Source organism: Carassius gibelio, chromosome B7 (genome assembly GCF_023724105.1).
Source record: "Carassius gibelio isolate Cgi1373 ecotype wild population from Czech Republic chromosome B7, carGib1.2-hapl.c, whole genome shotgun sequence".
NCBI classification, from domain to species: domain Eukaryota; kingdom Metazoa; phylum Chordata; class Actinopteri; order Cypriniformes; family Cyprinidae; genus Carassius; species Carassius gibelio.
The window spans coordinates 18,036,242-18,052,589 of NC_068402.1; the positions used below are offsets into that span (position 1 = coordinate 18,036,242).

Consider the following 16,348-nt stretch of genomic DNA (forward strand, 5'->3'; position numbering starts at 1 on the left):
TGCACTCGCACAGCCGAAGCGGTTCGCTGTGAAGTCCGAGCGCTTCCTCTGTCTCTCGGTCGCGCGGTGAGAGAGTGAGAGCGGGAAGGAGAGGTGGGTGCGAGACTGAGAGGGACACAGAGCGCGAGTTATGATAGAACAGAGCACTGACCAATAGAATAACAGAGGGGTGGGGCTGAGGATTTCTCACCGTTCTGCATGGGCCCTTAAAGTTTGTTTGTTCGTTGAATGCGGCGTGTGATGAAAACGTGTTACTGATCCCGTTCGGCAATAATCAGATGAATCTGATTTGGGACATTTGATACATTCTTTAGACTCTCGAGACGCCGATAGTTGCCATTACGCACGAAACGACGTTGAACGACCTACTTTTAACACCGCTGCCTTGAGGAAAGATCGACTTGGTTAGAAACGGTGCGCGTGCAATCATCCAGGGGCTGAATTACAACAACTTTAATGCCAATCACAAACGAGGATACGCGACACGCTCTGAAACGTCAAGCTACGGAAAAGGCTTTGGAAGACCTTTGGCAGAGAGTTTGGCCATCCGGACACTTTTACGTGAATTGCAACTTTTGAGCACCAGTTTGATGCACAGCGAGATCAAAAGACACGGTTGGTCTTTCGAAAGAGAAATTGACATTCCTGTAGTGGCCAAGTTAAGCTCTAACGTAGCCACCAGATGGTTGCTAAGAAGGGTTAAACTGTATCTAAAGGGAGTTGGAAAATCCAGCCTTTCTTCCACACGGATCAACTCATTGGGTGGGAGCAGCAAGAGAGACAAGAGTCCCCAGCAAATCAGCGGCTAATTGATTAAAGAGACTTCATTTGAATAGGGGGCTGGCAAGGTGCCAATCGCCTTTCAGTGGACCCCCCCCCCCCCCCTTTCCCTCCCCTCCCATGATTAATCGCGAGGCATTATTGATAATCATAACAGGACACATGCGCGGTGGATGGGCTCGATTTCCGTAATTTTGAGCAGATTTGATAGTAATTTTTTATTCTTTCGTGGCTGATGCGTGAGCCAGCATGTCGCGGAGGAAACAAGCGAAGCCGCAGCATTTCCAGTCCGACTCGCAGCCGGTCCTAACCGAGCACAATGGTGAGTGCAAGCCCTTATCACACACATAAACTCGCGCTGCACTTTTTACCAAAAGCGATTTCTACTTTTATTAAGATTATTTTAGTTTTAACGTATTTAATGTGCCTCCCCCATGGAATTTTTTATTTATAAAACTCAGACAAGGACTTGATATATAGGCTATTTGTGCTACTGAAGGGACTCGCTGGAAGAGGTCTATTTACAGCTGAAAAGTTTTAGACCACTCAAAACTATCACTTTGCGTTAAAACAAAAACACGTTTCATTTAGGTCTGTGTGATTCTTCTAAGAATCCCTTTATAGCCTACCATTCCCAGGATTATTTTTTATTTTTTATTTATTTTATTTTTTTTGTTTAAGTTGGTCTCAAGCTGACTTGTGAAGGAAAGTAGCTAGGCTATAATAGGCAATGTTCGCGTTTCATTTTATTATGAAATATGTTTTTTACAAAATTCCCCAGTATTTATTGGTGAAAGTTAAAGCTCATAGAATTAGTTTTGTTCTGGCCCGTTTAAGTTGCCCACACAAGTGGGGATTCGTTTTCAGCTTTTCCCCCTCCTCCCCTCTTCTGTAGGATATTGCATCTCTAGACTTCAGCAGCGCCAAAACCCAGAAAGAAGCAATGTGATACGATTATTATTTTTCTTTTATATAGTTATATAGTTATATAGTCTTACACCATGTTATCTCACTGACCAACAGTGCCCATCTCACTCCGTTATCGAAAATTATGTCATGCGACCTTAAAGGTGGAGGAGACGTCGGCGAAACTTCTTTTCTTAAAAATATTTTTCCCCAGTATTTCCCACTCTTATGAAACTGTAATATGTAAAGACTGGTAGCATAGTTACGAGCGATCGGACAACGAAATCACATAATCTCATGTATAGGCTAATCGAGCTTTTCCATTATGACTTCTCACTTACAGCCTATAACTGAAACTTTTTGCGTCATGTTAATTTTGCTATACCTTCTTATACAAAAGAAGGGTATCGAAAACGTAGCCTACACCAATATGTAATCTTGTTCGTTTGCTTTTAATTCAGTTTTATGATCAAGAGCTGACTTGCTAGTAGCCCATGCCATGTAGCTAGTTTCCGACACACACTGTCCCACACTGTGTGACCAAACTCATCTTTCATACAGTGCCCTGTCATCTTTTAAAACGTAGCTACATTTACTAAACATGTTTTACGAGCTATAAGAATAATATTGCAAAATATTTATTAATATATTATAGAATTATTATTTTCTTTGCACATGTAAAATAACGATTTTACAAGCCTAAATCTGTATGAATGATTCCTTTTTTTTTTCTTTTCTAAAATGCTCTCCTACTAAATGTAGTAATTTAAAGTAATAGTTTTTAGTGTTTGAACATTTCTGACTCTGAAGCCAAGCAGGCAGTGACTAGGTTTTGTAACAGTTATTGGCTACACATTTTAAGCCTATTCTTGTTTTACTACTTTAAAACTGCATTTATCAAAGGCCGTCTCATGTCCCATCGAGCTATAAAAAGAATTTAAAGGGCAGACTGAACATTCTGATCAGGAAAGTGTCTTACTTGTCTTGATCCGTTTTAAAACGGGGTGTTTCGGAGGAACTGTCCTATCTCTTGCTTAACTCAGCGTTTTGTAGGCTATCATGTTTCTGATTAGAATGGTACCCTTGAGGTAAGGATTTTGTTTCATATAGAAACTATATCCAAATAATTTTCTTTCATTTATTATTATTATTTTTATTATTGTTTATTATTCATCTTAAATCCATTTTCAATATTCCGATGTGGAACATGTGACGAATTAACAGAAGTGACCTACTTATATCCTACTGTAAATGCAAAAAGGAAAATTAGTAGGCTATAGAAATATAGCACACCGTTAATTTAATGACCGTTCTACGGCAATCTTTATGTTAACATACATATAGAAACATTAATTATAATTAATGTTTCTATATGTAGGCTAACATAAAGATTAGTATACTGGCACAACAATTACTATATTATCTCTTTAATATTGCAGTAAACAGCAACGTCATTTTACGCTGCTCCTCTTCACGTTAATTCATTTATTAAGGTTATAAATAAAATAAAACTAAACTGCTTTTCGTTGCAGATCATGGGCCGCTATAGACACCAGTTGCTTCTAAATGTCACAACTTTAGTTTCATAGGCGTTCCTTAAACATACAATGTGTTTATGTATGGTTATAAAATAGTAATAATAACAAATATATATATATATATATATATATATATATATATATATATATATATATATATATATATATATATATATATATATATATATATATATATATAGGCCTATATATATCAGTGATGATCGTTTTCCCCCTTGTTATAGCCTGTTTCTTTCTTCCTTTCTTTTTAAAATACTGATTTTCGCGGTTCTTTGTGTTGAGATGCAATATTAAGTAGGCCTTCATCCTCTTATTGTAACATAGCCTATTGCCTTTTTAATTTGTAGAGAACGAAATACGGAAATCAGCTCGATGTTATTAAAAATTAATACGAGAACAGGCCCAGATTTACATAAGCTTGTTTGGCGACTGACGTGCAAAGGCAGGTACATTTTTTTTTTTTTTTGTGATTACTCCTAGAATTTCAGAAACGGAAAAGAAAACAGATTTTCAAAATCATGGCATAGCTGGATGTTCCCTTTTCAATTTAATAAAGAAGTGAATGGCAGTGTTTGTCAACCGCTGTCAGCTGACCAAGTTCACATTTTCGCCAAATACAGCTCATTCAAAGCAAAAGGGCAAAGGCGTAACCTGTAGGCTATGTCAGGTCAGAAATGTTCTGCTGTCTTCATGACTTAAGCATTGGTAGGTAACTTTTTCCTTAACCTTTGGTGTAAACCAGGTCTTGATAAATACAGATAAACGTCCCTGGTGTCTTCTCACTTGAGAAAAGCAGAGAGGCTAATTTCCCCCCTATGCTTTGCTGCCTGTGTGAGGTATTAGAAAGCAGTATTACGACTAGACTGAGGTGAGGAGTCTGTCCCTGTTGGCCTGTCACTGGGGGTGGGATGTAGAGCTTTTTTAACCTTTGCCAGGCTTCCTCTTTGCGGAGGCGAGGAGAGATCAGGTCACGGTTTGATCATGTGTACCATGTCTCTGACCTCCACCATGCTGTGCTATAGTCAGCCAAACAGGGACTCTTACTTTTTTTTTTCCTGGTGTGTGTGTGGTTGAGAAGTTGGGGGGTGATGTGGATTGAGATCAATGTGGCTGCTTTCCCCTTTCACCTCAGCAAATTTGCCACACACCCACCCAGAGAGATGACCCCCCCCCCCTTTCCACCCCCTCCAAAACACACACAAGCATCGCAAACAACAGGGATTTTGTATGTCGTCAATTTGTCAGTGTTTATGTAGTGAAAGTTTTGGAAGTGGCTTAAAAAAAATGTATAATAATAAATTCTCAAGTCTCCTCTCACACTCGTCCTTTTAAGAGCAAGGCATAAGAACTGAGGATGAAGGCTCGATGACCAGCAGAGAAGCCTTTCCCAGGCACACCATCTAGTGTTCAGTAGGAAGTTTTCTATGGCTTGAGAGAGAAAGTGAGGGAGGGACACTAAGGGAAAGCAGGAAAGTTGAGGGCGGGTGGAAGATAGTAAGAGACACACAAGGAGGTTCTGAGTGAACGGTAACTCACTCTTCGAAGTCACAACTAGCAAGGCGCCTGCAGCTGAGAAAAGTAACGTAGACATTAAAAATTATACTCATGTATCTTTATCCTCTCTTTTTTTTCTAGTCATTCTTTTTTCTTTTTTTATACTTACCACTTCTTCAATTCTCTCTGTCTTTTTTCTGTCTTGATTTGATTGGGATGAGATCTTTGACCTTCTCTGTAGCATGCTGACGGTGACCCAATGCCATCACAGTGTATAGAACGGTTCTCATTAAAACTAGCTCTGCCTCACTAATCTACAGCTCAGCAAACAGCCGTGCACAGTGTACAATAGCTTGCACAAACTAGCGTTGTTTCTTGCTTTCCATGTACTTTAGAGTGACTTCGTATAGATACACATCTGGCTTTGTAAGCTGCCCATTGTACATTGTCATTTGAGTTTAATTAAATTCAAAAAAAAAATTTAGACTGAAAATGATTATTAAAAATGCTAATTAATTGATGTATTTGCTCAAATACTATTTTATTTATTTTTGGGCATGCACATGTTTTTTAATTAATTAATATATTTATTTATTAGATTTTTACCATGCAGTGTTTACATGCAGAATAAAGTGCATGCTTTATTAACAGGTCAGAGGTTGTGACAAAATGTCTCTTCGGAAAGTCAAGAAAAAAAATATTTTTTTAATATATTTCACGTCATTTGATGGTCATCAAAACATTGTTTGGAAATAAATAGCTCAAATGTCCATCTTCTAGAATATGTATTTTCTAAGAAAATAAGGTGCTGTTTAAATCTAAATATTATATTTAAATGAATAATTAAAGGTGTGAATTTTAATAGTCCACAGTGATGGAACATTTGAATATGCATTTGTAAGGATACAAATCCAAAAGTTACATTGTTACATGTCTTTCCCCTCAATTTTATTATTATTATTATTATTATTATTATTATTATTATTATTATTATTATTATTATTATTATTATTATTATTTTATTCTTTCCAAAGACTTGCTGTTTTTCATATTTTAGTAAGTCTCTTGCGGTACATATTTACTGAGGAAGTAAATATTTTGTTTGTATTTTTATTTTGTGATCAGATGAAGTTACTAAAATTTGCAACAGGTTGCACTGAATAAATTTAAGTGGTTTCATTTTTGGACTGAATTGTTATTATATTAAATGAATAATATATTATACTGTATATAAAAAGCAACAGTTAATGTGCATTTTTGTTTTTATTATTTATTTATATATATATAAGCAGTATGATATGATTTACACCTCAGTCCTTAATTTCTACTCAAGTGATCTTCTTAACTTCCCCCACATTATATTTACTTTCCCCCCTTTCATTAGCCTCACCTCAACAGACTTTTAATATTAAAACTTTTTCATCAAAAAAAGTTGACTTTTTTCCCATCTGGGCAACACATCGTTTGTGTGAGACACGGCTTTACTGTCATGGCAACTTTAACGTTATCTGATGTTCCAGCTCAGAGAGACACAGGGGGAAGATAATCTCTGAATTAAACAGGATCTGCTTTAGAGCCAGTCGTGATGAGCAGGCTGGGCCCTCGCCCCTCTCCCCTGCTCTGACACTCCCATGCTGGGGAACAATGGGGAGCCATCCTGTCTCTCCACAGGGCTGGGACACACTTCTTGCAGGGGTTTCATTTGCAAATGAATCTCCACGATGATGAAAATGTTGAGAGCGAAGCCCCACAATGAGTGGGACTCATAGCGAATTGCAATTTGTAAATCAACTTATGTTGTATGTTAAACAGCATGATTTTTGAGGGACAAAAAGAGAGGAGGTGGGGTGAGAAAGAATGAGGAAACTGGAGAAAGGCCACAGCCCTATAAGGGCTGGGAGGGAGGGAACTGAACAGTTTTTCTCGCTTTCTTTTGCAAATGTGTATGGTTCACTTTCAGGAAAAAGTCATTTTTTAACTGTATAAATTAAAAAAAAAAACAGCATGTGTTCTGGCATGTGATATTCTTACTGTATACTTAAACACTTGTTTAATCAAGCAAAGAGTTTCTTGCTTAGCCAAATGTTTTTTTTTTTTTGTTTTTTTTTTAAATGCTTGCATTGATAGTGCTTCATAAACGATCACCTAAAACTAGTTACAAATGTTACTACTGATTGAATAATTATTTAGTATTCCAAATCATTTTTAAAACCATTCTCTGTATTCAAATTACCATGCAATTACTTCATTTATGTTTAGCCTGGTATAAGTGAATTTCTGTGCTTCTGTAGAGTGCGTAGCAATCTGAATGCCAAAGGCTTACTTGTTTCTGTCAGATCCTGATTGCAAGCTGACTGGATACAAATTAGTTTAGTGACAGGGATAACCTGTCCAAGATGCCTGCAGTTGGTTGAAAATGAGCAAAGTTGACAGCAAATTGAAAGTCTAATAAGTCCTTCAAATGGTTGATTTGTGCCTAGTGGACATGTAGACATTGAAGAGTATGAAATATTGGAAATCAATGGCCCTCTATGAAATTTCATTAGTGCCCATTGTTCTCAGTTCATAGTATTTTTATGTTTTGATGGATTATCTGAAGAAAATGATTACCTAAGGTGGTTGAAGTGATGGGACTTTGATACACATCTTCAAAGATCACTTTTAAGCAATATTGTAAAAGTGCTATTGATTTTGTCTCTTTTCTTATCCTATTTCATCATAGCTCTACATAGTGTGGAGGCCTCTTTCTTGGTGTTATTTGGTATGTGTTTCTTTTTTGATGGTTGTTTTTTGAACGTATGAGGGGGATAAGCATTAAACTGATTAAGAGAAGATTAACAACAAAAGAATTTGAACAGATAAAGCTGCTTCTTCAGATACAAAACATCTCTAATCACTAATCCCCCTGTTCCCCCCTCTTATTTTCCTCTGCAGGGGACACAGAGACCAACCCGGACAACTCCCCCTGTAAAGAATCGGGTGCCCATGTCTGCAGCAGATGTTGCGCAGAGTTCTTTGAACTATCGGATCTTGAACAACACCAGAAGAATTGCACTAAGAATCAATTAGTTCTAATTGTTAATGAAAATCCAGTGTCTCCTTCTGGAACCTTCTCCCCAGGCTCCTCTCCTCATAATCCTGATGAGCAGATGAATGATACAACTAATAACACAGATCAAGCAGAGTTGACAGACCTTTTGGAACAGAACGAACTTGAGAAAGAGGAGGCCATGGACACTGAGATGTCAGGAGTCTCTGCACCCCATAATGATGGAAGTGGACATGTGGCAGCTGGCAGTCCACTCAGTGGCGTTGGAAGCAGCCATGGAGCTCTGGGCAGCACTGGGTCTAATCTGGGGAACTCTGTCATCTCTGCCTCACTACCTCAGCTGGGTAACTTGACTGAGCTGGGTAATTTTTCCATGATCAACAGCAACGTCATTATTGAAAACCTACAGAGCACCAAAGTTGCAGTGGCCCAGTTCTCTCAAGAGACCAGAGCAACGGGAGGACAAAGGGTGGCTGTGCCAGCCCTCATGGAGCAGCTTTTGGCCCTACAGCAGCAGCAGATCCATCAGCTACAGCTCATCGAGCAGATTCGTCACCAGATTATTCTGCTAGCCTCACAGTCACCTGAGCTCCAGGCACCACCTAGTTCTTCCCCGGTGACTTTAGGTTCAGGTACTAGCCCACTAACCACTCTTAGTTCCCATTTGTCTCAACAGTTGGCAGCTGCTGCAGGGTTAGCACAGAGCATAGCTAGCCAGTCTGCAAGCATTAGCAGTTTGAAACAGATGGCTAATGTTGTGCAGCTACCTCAGAACAACTCCAGTGTGGGAGAGTCATCTCAAAACCTTGGAGCAGCAGGGCCAGCTACCGTTAATGCCCCACCTTCAGACAAGAGGCCAGGTAATGCAGGAAGCTTGCATCCTCAGTTGGGAAATCAATCACTGGCGAAGTCATCCACACCAGCCTTTGCAATGGGAAGCCTACTGAATCCTGTGGCTAATACCCTTCTACCTCAGCCCCCACCAGGCAACCCAATATTTTCCAGTGCACTTCCCAGTGTTGGTACCACAGTTGAGGATCTCAACTCACTGGCTGCACTTGCTCAGCAAAGAAAAGGCAAGCCACCTAATGTCTCTTCTTTTGAACCGAAGAGTAGCTCTGAGGATACATTTTTCAAGCATAAGTGCAGGTTTTGTGGGAAGGTGTTTGGTAGTGACAGTGCTTTGCAGATTCACTTACGTTCTCACACAGGTGAGAGGCCATACAAATGCAACATATGCGGAAACCGCTTTTCCACCCGCGGTAACTTGAAGGTTCATTTTCAGCGTCATAAAGAGAAGTATCCGCACATTCAGATGAACCCATATCCTGTACCAGAGCATCTAGACAATATTCCTACGAGTACTGGTATTCCCTATGGTATGTCTATGCCTCCTGAGAAGCCAGTGACTAGCTGGCTCGATAGTAAACCCGTTCTGTCTACTCTGACATCTTCTGTTGGCATGTTACTTCCACCAACTATACCAAACCTGTCTCCATTCATCAAGAAAGAAGAGAATAGCTCAATGGCTATAAGCAGCCCTTCTCATTCTGCTAAAAGCGACTCAGGTCCTGCTGAAGCACCCATGAAGAACACAGATAATGTGTTGGAAGAAGGTGAGAGTACAACCCTGCCTACCTCATATGAAAAATTTGAAGAAAACAACCATTCATCCAGTCTGACCACCAACATGAGCTCTGCAGTGGAGGGTACCATTGAGTACGCCACCTCCAACAGTCCTCCAATGGCCACTAACCCACTCATGCCCCTGATGTCAGAACAGTTCAAAGCAAAGTTTCCTTTCGGGGGTCTCCTTGATCCTCTCCAAGGTTCAGAAACATCTAAGCTTCAGCAACTAGTTGAGAACATTGACAGGAAAGTGACAGACCCAAATGAGTGCGTTATCTGCCACCGTGTTCTTAGCTGCCATAGTGCACTCAAAATGCACTACCGCACGCACACCGGGGAGAGGCCTTTCAAATGTAAAGTGTGTGGTCGTGCCTTCACCACCAAGGGCAACCTCAAGACTCATTACAGCGTCCATCGAGCTATGCCGCCATTGAGGGTCCAGCATTCTTGTCCTATCTGCCAGAAGAAATTCACAAATGCTGTGGTACTTCAACAACACATTCGCATGCACATGGGTGGCCAGATCCCTAACACCCCTCTTCCTGACAACTATCCAGAATCCATGGGATCCGATGCTGGCTCGTTCGATGAGAGAAACTTTGATGATCTTGACAACTTCTCTGATGAAAACATGGAAGGAATCGAAGATGGACCATACAGCAGCATTCCAGACACACCAAAGTCAGTTGATGCATCTCAAGACAGCTTCTGTTCATCCCCTACTCCACAGGAGTCATTAGGCATTGAGAGCCAGGAGAAGAGTGCCAACCAGGGAGCAGAAGAAGAAGAGCAGTGTGACCAAGGGAAATTAATGGAAAACGAAGTAATGGAAGGAGACAGACTCACAAATGACTCATCTTCACTTGGAGGCGACATTGAAAGCCAAAGTGCCGGAAGTCCAGCTGTCTCTGAATCTACCTCTTCCATGCAAGCTCCATCACCCTCTAATGGTACTATCCAACAGCAAAAGTCTCCTAGTCTGGAGGACCGGCAGCAGAGAGCATTGTCATTAGACCACATTAGTGCGGGTCTCATGCAGTCTCATTCTCACAGTCCTGGAGCTCTGGATCTTACTTCAATTAACTCATCAAAAGATCCTCTTAGCATGCTTTTCCCCTTCCGTGAGCGAGGCATCTTGAAGAATACAGCATGTGACATCTGTGGCAAAACGTTTGCCTGCCAGAGTGCCTTGGACATCCATTACCGAAGCCATACCAAAGAGAGACCGTTCATTTGCACAGTATGCAACCGGGGCTTTTCCACCAAGGGGAACTTGAAGCAACATATGCTGACCCACCAGATGCGAGATTTACCCTCCCAGCTCTTTGAGCCTAACACCAGCCTTGCCTCCAGCCCAACTCCATCGCTTCTATCTGTTGGACCCTTGTCCTCAATGATGAAGACTGAGGTCAATGGCTTTCTGCATGGCCTTCAACCTGAAGTAAAAGACTTGCCACCGGCACTGGTGACCTCATCTGCTTCCACTTCTCCAGTACTTTCAGCTGCCCCACCACGGAGGACACCTAAGCAACACTACTGTAACACTTGTGGGAAGACATTTTCCTCCTCCAGTGCCCTGCAAATCCATGAGAGAACCCATACGGGAGAGAAGCCCTTTGCTTGCACCATCTGTGGACGAGCATTTACCACCAAAGGAAATCTCAAGGTAATCACTGCTGAATATGAGATGAACATTTTTTTCTCTGTTTTTATGAAATGAGTTATTTGAACTTTTTACTTTATGTTATTTTGCTATTCATGTTTTTGAAAAGCCAGCCAAAATAGGGATTGACCGTATAAACAAGTATTGATGAGGGAAAATAAGTAGAATGCTTTGTGAATAATGGGGGGGGGGGGGGTGAAAAGCACAAGCACGCATAAAGAAATTATACAGAAAGTATACAATTATAAAGAAAGCATAGAGAAATAATAAAGAGGAAGTGGAAATGTTGAGTCATCCAATTTATATGAATATTGGGTTGAAACCTGAGCTTGAAATTGATGGAACAAAGCCAAGAATGCTTCACTTAACTGGCTTAACCACAGTTACCAGCGGCAACCACCCTTAGCAGTGGCACACTCACTATTTTTCCAGAGTTTATCTTTGATCGCAATAAATAAAAAGGCCAAGCACAAAGATAAACAGAATCCTGGTGGTTTTATATGGATATGTAATTGCACTAATTTGTGTGAAATTTGACTTGTAATAGGTATAATTTTCAGGAAGAAATGTAAATATCAATCTATAAATTTTCCTCTGAATAAATAAGTAGGTACTTTTTAAGCGAAGTATGAAATTGAAAATTAAATTGAATATTTTTTTTCATTTTCTGATTTCACTGCATAAAAAACAATAATGATTTTTCAATGCATTAAACACTATCAGTTTGAAAAGAATATCATATAAACGATCACTAAATCATTTATGAGCTTTGTAAATAGCAAAATTAGCATAAAGATGAGAAAATGTACAACTCATTTGTTCAATGCTACCCTAAGGGTTGTGACAATTAAATTTTGTTCTTTTTTGAACATTCCTGAATGTATTGCATGCTTCAAGGGTGAACTGGGGGCAACTGTCAGATACAATACTGTCCAGCACAATGAAAGTGGACAGTGCAATTTTCTCACAACACACGTTTACCACAGGTCCTTTGTTTTATATGCAGACCACCATTCTCACTGAGTGAACGTTACAACATTTTAACCTTGTTTTAATAATTAGACAAATGCTGCTTCCAGTGGGCCTATTTTAATACTAATTATTATACTGGTCCTCTTTTTCCATTGCATCATCTCACGTGTTATTCATTTTAATGTTTCCAAATTTTAAACATTGTAGCTCTACTGCTTCTTTGTTTTTATACTCTTTAATCCCTTTCTTCCACTTCCTTCTCTCTCTCCCTCTCACTAGGTGCATATGGGTACCCACATGTGGAACAGTGCTCCTGCACGGCGTGGTCGCAGGCTTTCAGTAGACGGTCCCATGGCTTTCCTCGGCACAAACCCCATAAAGTTCCCTGAGCTCTTCCAAAAGGACCTAACTGGAAGGGCTGGAAACGGAGACCCAACCAGCTTCTGGAATCAGTATGCTGCTGCTTTCTCTAACGGCCTGGCCATGAAGACCAACGAGATCTCTGTGATCCAGAATGGAGGCCTGCCCCCTCCACTCTCAGGGAGTGTGGGCAACGGGGGCAGTTCTCCAATCGGAGGCTTGACAGGCAGCATGGAAAAGCTGCATAACTCTGAGCCCAATCCTGCTTTGGCTGGCCTGGAGAAAATGGCCAACACCGAGAATGGGACTCACTTCCGCTTCACACGCTTCATGGAGGACAAGGAGATAGTGACCAACTAGAGAATTGTTTTTGTTGCTCTCATGAACAAATATACACTCTTAAACTGGCAAACACATGCTCCCATTTATGTGTCCATGAAAGAAAGAATGAAAAGCAAGAAAAAAAAAACTCTATCTGCTTTTGCTTGCCATTAAGACTTTATGAAGATGAGTTTGAAAAGAACTTGCTTTTTTTTTGTACAATGTACAACACGTTATAGTTTTATGGAGCCTATTTATTAGTGATTATAACCTTGCTCGAAAAACCAAGTGGAAATATTAACAGTTACTTAGTTTTTATGTTATTTTCTGTTTTATCAGCAGAGTGAATCTGTATGAGTGTTTTAAAGTGTGCTTTTGACACTTAGCATTTCTTGGTAGAAGACTTCACCATGGCATTAAATTATTTTCTATCTGTAATATGTGTTAACAAAACTTGATGTTCATGTAATGATTTAGAGCTTAAAAAGTGCAACATAAGGCTGTAAATACTGTACACTTATCTGTGCTAGATGGTTTACACGCTGTGTAGAAACTTTCCTCTGAGAAATATCAACATTTCATAAATCCAGGGACATGGGCTTCTCCTTTTCTCTCTGTCTTAGAAGTAAAAAGAAAAAAAAAAAAGAAAAAAGAAAAGCATAAAAAAAGTTTTCACCTCAGCTGTTTATTTAGACCTTAGTATTTTCATTTTGCTTTTTACTACATTCAGTTCTCACTCTTTATTTGTGCTTATAGGATACAAAGAAAAACGGTTGTTAGATGTCGACATGAAGAGGTCCACACACTTACGAATGGGAGGGGAAAATGCCTTGTGTGATCTTTGAGGTTTTGCTGGGCTTTCAAACTGCTGCTAGGTACTAGCGTCTTTTGTTTGACATCTACTGCACTTCACGTGTTGACGCGCCCTATACATTTTTTATTTTATTTTTTATTTTATTTTTTTCCGATGTGGAGCAACACATTCCTTTACAGCAATTGTACATAGTCTTACTCGAAGACATGGTCCATCTCGACCGGGGACAAATGATGATAGTGTTTTTATAAATATTATATAAATATATATATGGACTGTTACATGCACTTTCTTGAAAAGTTGGAAGATCTTTTAGGGCCCAGTTTCTCTACAGTTTAATACCTACTAACAACTACGATACTGTAATTCTTTACTCTAATAATCAAATACATCAGTTTTCCAAAAGAAAGAGTGTCGGTCTTGATGATTTATTTGTATTGTTTTTTGTTTTCGTTTTATGCAAGTTTTTCCTATTAAAAATGATACACATATTTTTTCATTAAAAAAAAAAAGTTGAGTTTGCCTAGTCGATAATCCCGTTTTTAGCTCTGGCAGAAATACTTGTCTGATGGACTATGGATTTCTTCTCCCGACAGAGTGCATTAAACGTGTGAAATGTTAATCCAAAATCGGTTACATATTTAACTTCAACGTGTCAGACCGCGTCCGTTAGGGTGCAAATGCAATTACAGAGCGCTTCATTAAAACACACGCAGCTCCTCTGCAAGTCACATTTCTGAGTTCATCATTCTGCTGCTTGACAGGTTTCAGCATCTTTAATTAAACAATCGATCGTTTTAGAAGCCCCTTTCTTTCAGCGTTTGTTTAGATGGATTGGTTCACCGTTCCTGTCTCATAAGGAAAACTTTTTTCATGTAGGCTAACCCGTTTTCTTTGAGTTAACAATTAGCTAAAAATATATATTTTTAAAGGTGCTGGCTATTTTAATTCTGTACTAGAATTGTTTCATGTTACCCGGAGATTTTGGATTTATCCGGACTGTAGCCTATGTTTAGTAGCACGTTATAATTATATATATATATATATATATATATATATATATATATATATATATATATATATATAATTAATAATAAAAATAAATAATAATAATTAGCCAATTTATATACATTTTGAGCTGTACAATACGACGCGTTCCTTTGCTTTCGCCTTCGGGATTTCGCCCTTTAACAGGATTTTGTCCTCACCAACAAAAGCATGAAATATTCTATTATCGGGGTATTGTTATAATTTTAACATTGATTCTTGTTAATCATTTAACCATTTTTTTTTTTCAAAATATATAAACCCTTTAAGGAAATGTCATGGATGAATAGTAGCCTAAGCTTTAAAAAAAAATAGCTAAAAATAAAAATAATACTAACTATCAATCTTTCAACGTTTAAAATAAAATATATGTCCTGGTTTTTCACCAGCTGCATTTAATTTAACACACCATTGCACTTCCTGAAACGCAGGATCTGTTAATTCAAGGCTTGCATCCTCTCGCCCCATGCCGCCTCCTCCCCGGATTTTATAGCTGGCTAAATTCCCCAATATTTACAAGATCGCTATGCTAAATGACCCTTGCAAACAGTCCGGGAGCGGCAGAGGGTCCCCGCCCCTCTCAATCTGTGCGCTCACTTTGAGCTCCCGCGACAGGCGCTTTGTTTGAACATCGCATCAGCTTCCGGATTCTTCACGCGCATATTCTTGACAACCCCTTTCAGTTATGACATTTGTCATCGGTGTTTGACATTAAAGTTATTTGATTCACACCCGAATCCAGGATGAATGCAGTATATATTTATCAAACGTGGGCCTATTTATCGACTACAGTTATTTATAATTTGATATAATTAATATAATTAAATCATGAGAACCTAGTTGAGAACCAGTAGTTGATGCTGTTGAACATTATCAAACAACGGACTGGTGTCAAAATCAGGATTTCGATACAGAATAATAATAATAATAATAATAAATAATGCATTTTAAACCAGAGAGCCATTGGCTACATATCTCTTCAAACTGTAATTTTTATTTTTTTTATTCTTTTAGCTTTCATTTGATAAATAATAATAATAATAATAATAATAACTGATGGCTGAATATGTGATAAATTTTATAATAATAAAAAGAAAAGAAAAAAAAAACTGAACGATCCAATTCAGTTCTTCAGTGTATCCTAATTCATGTCATTTTCTACTTTCCAGTAATAGTTCCATCATCTTTTAAAAATAAGAAATACACACTTTGAATAAAATAGAACATTTAAAGAGATTTTCCTGTTAAAAACAAAAGAGATAAATGATCATCTTTAATATGTTTTAAGTAATGTTCTCTGCAGTTGTTACACATATTTGAAATTTTTTTGTATGATTACCTAATTTATTATTATTCCTCAGTGCAGAGTAATTTATCCTCTTATTTATGAAAACTCAGAACATATGTGTGTCTAATAATACAACTGAAACTGAAATGTAACTTTATCTGATTATTTTTTTATGAAGCAGACAATTTTATATGTAGCAAAATATTAAGTATTTATTTTAATTAAAACACACACACACACACACACACACACACACAGGATGAGCTTTAGGAACTTCTGTTCAGTACGTCTATTTATATAAAGGTCTTTTGTACATGTATGTGCAAAAGACCATAGGAAAGTAAGAAATTGTCTACACCTAACCACGTCACTGTTTATCCTAATGACACAAAATTAAGGCAGGGAATCAAATTATAAAAATAATAATAATAATAACAATAAAGATTATAAGGTTAAAAAAAAGATGAAG

General features: G+C 38.5%; 1 protein-coding gene across 2 annotated transcripts; it reads left to right on the forward strand.

Moving 5' to 3' along the window:
• The first annotated feature begins 203 nt into the window (after positions 1 to 203).
• Positions 204 to 13,956, forward strand: sall1a (spalt-like transcription factor 1a). 2 transcript variants are annotated; one of them, XM_052561498.1, is made up of 3 exons: positions 204 to 1,102; positions 7,671 to 11,080; positions 12,329 to 13,956. In XM_052561498.1, the coding sequence occupies exons 1-3, from the start codon at positions 1,030 to 1,032 to the stop codon at positions 12,767 to 12,769; spliced, it is 3,924 nt and encodes a 1,307-aa protein (XP_052417458.1). In that variant the 5' UTR covers positions 204 to 1,029; the 3' UTR covers positions 12,770 to 13,956. The 2 variants fall into 2 exon arrangements, with proteins under 2 accessions (XP_052417458.1, XP_052417459.1); XM_052561499.1 differs by lacking the exon at positions 204 to 1,102 and adding an exon at positions 6,852 to 7,497.
• Positions 13,957 to 16,348: the final 2,392 nt, after the last annotated feature.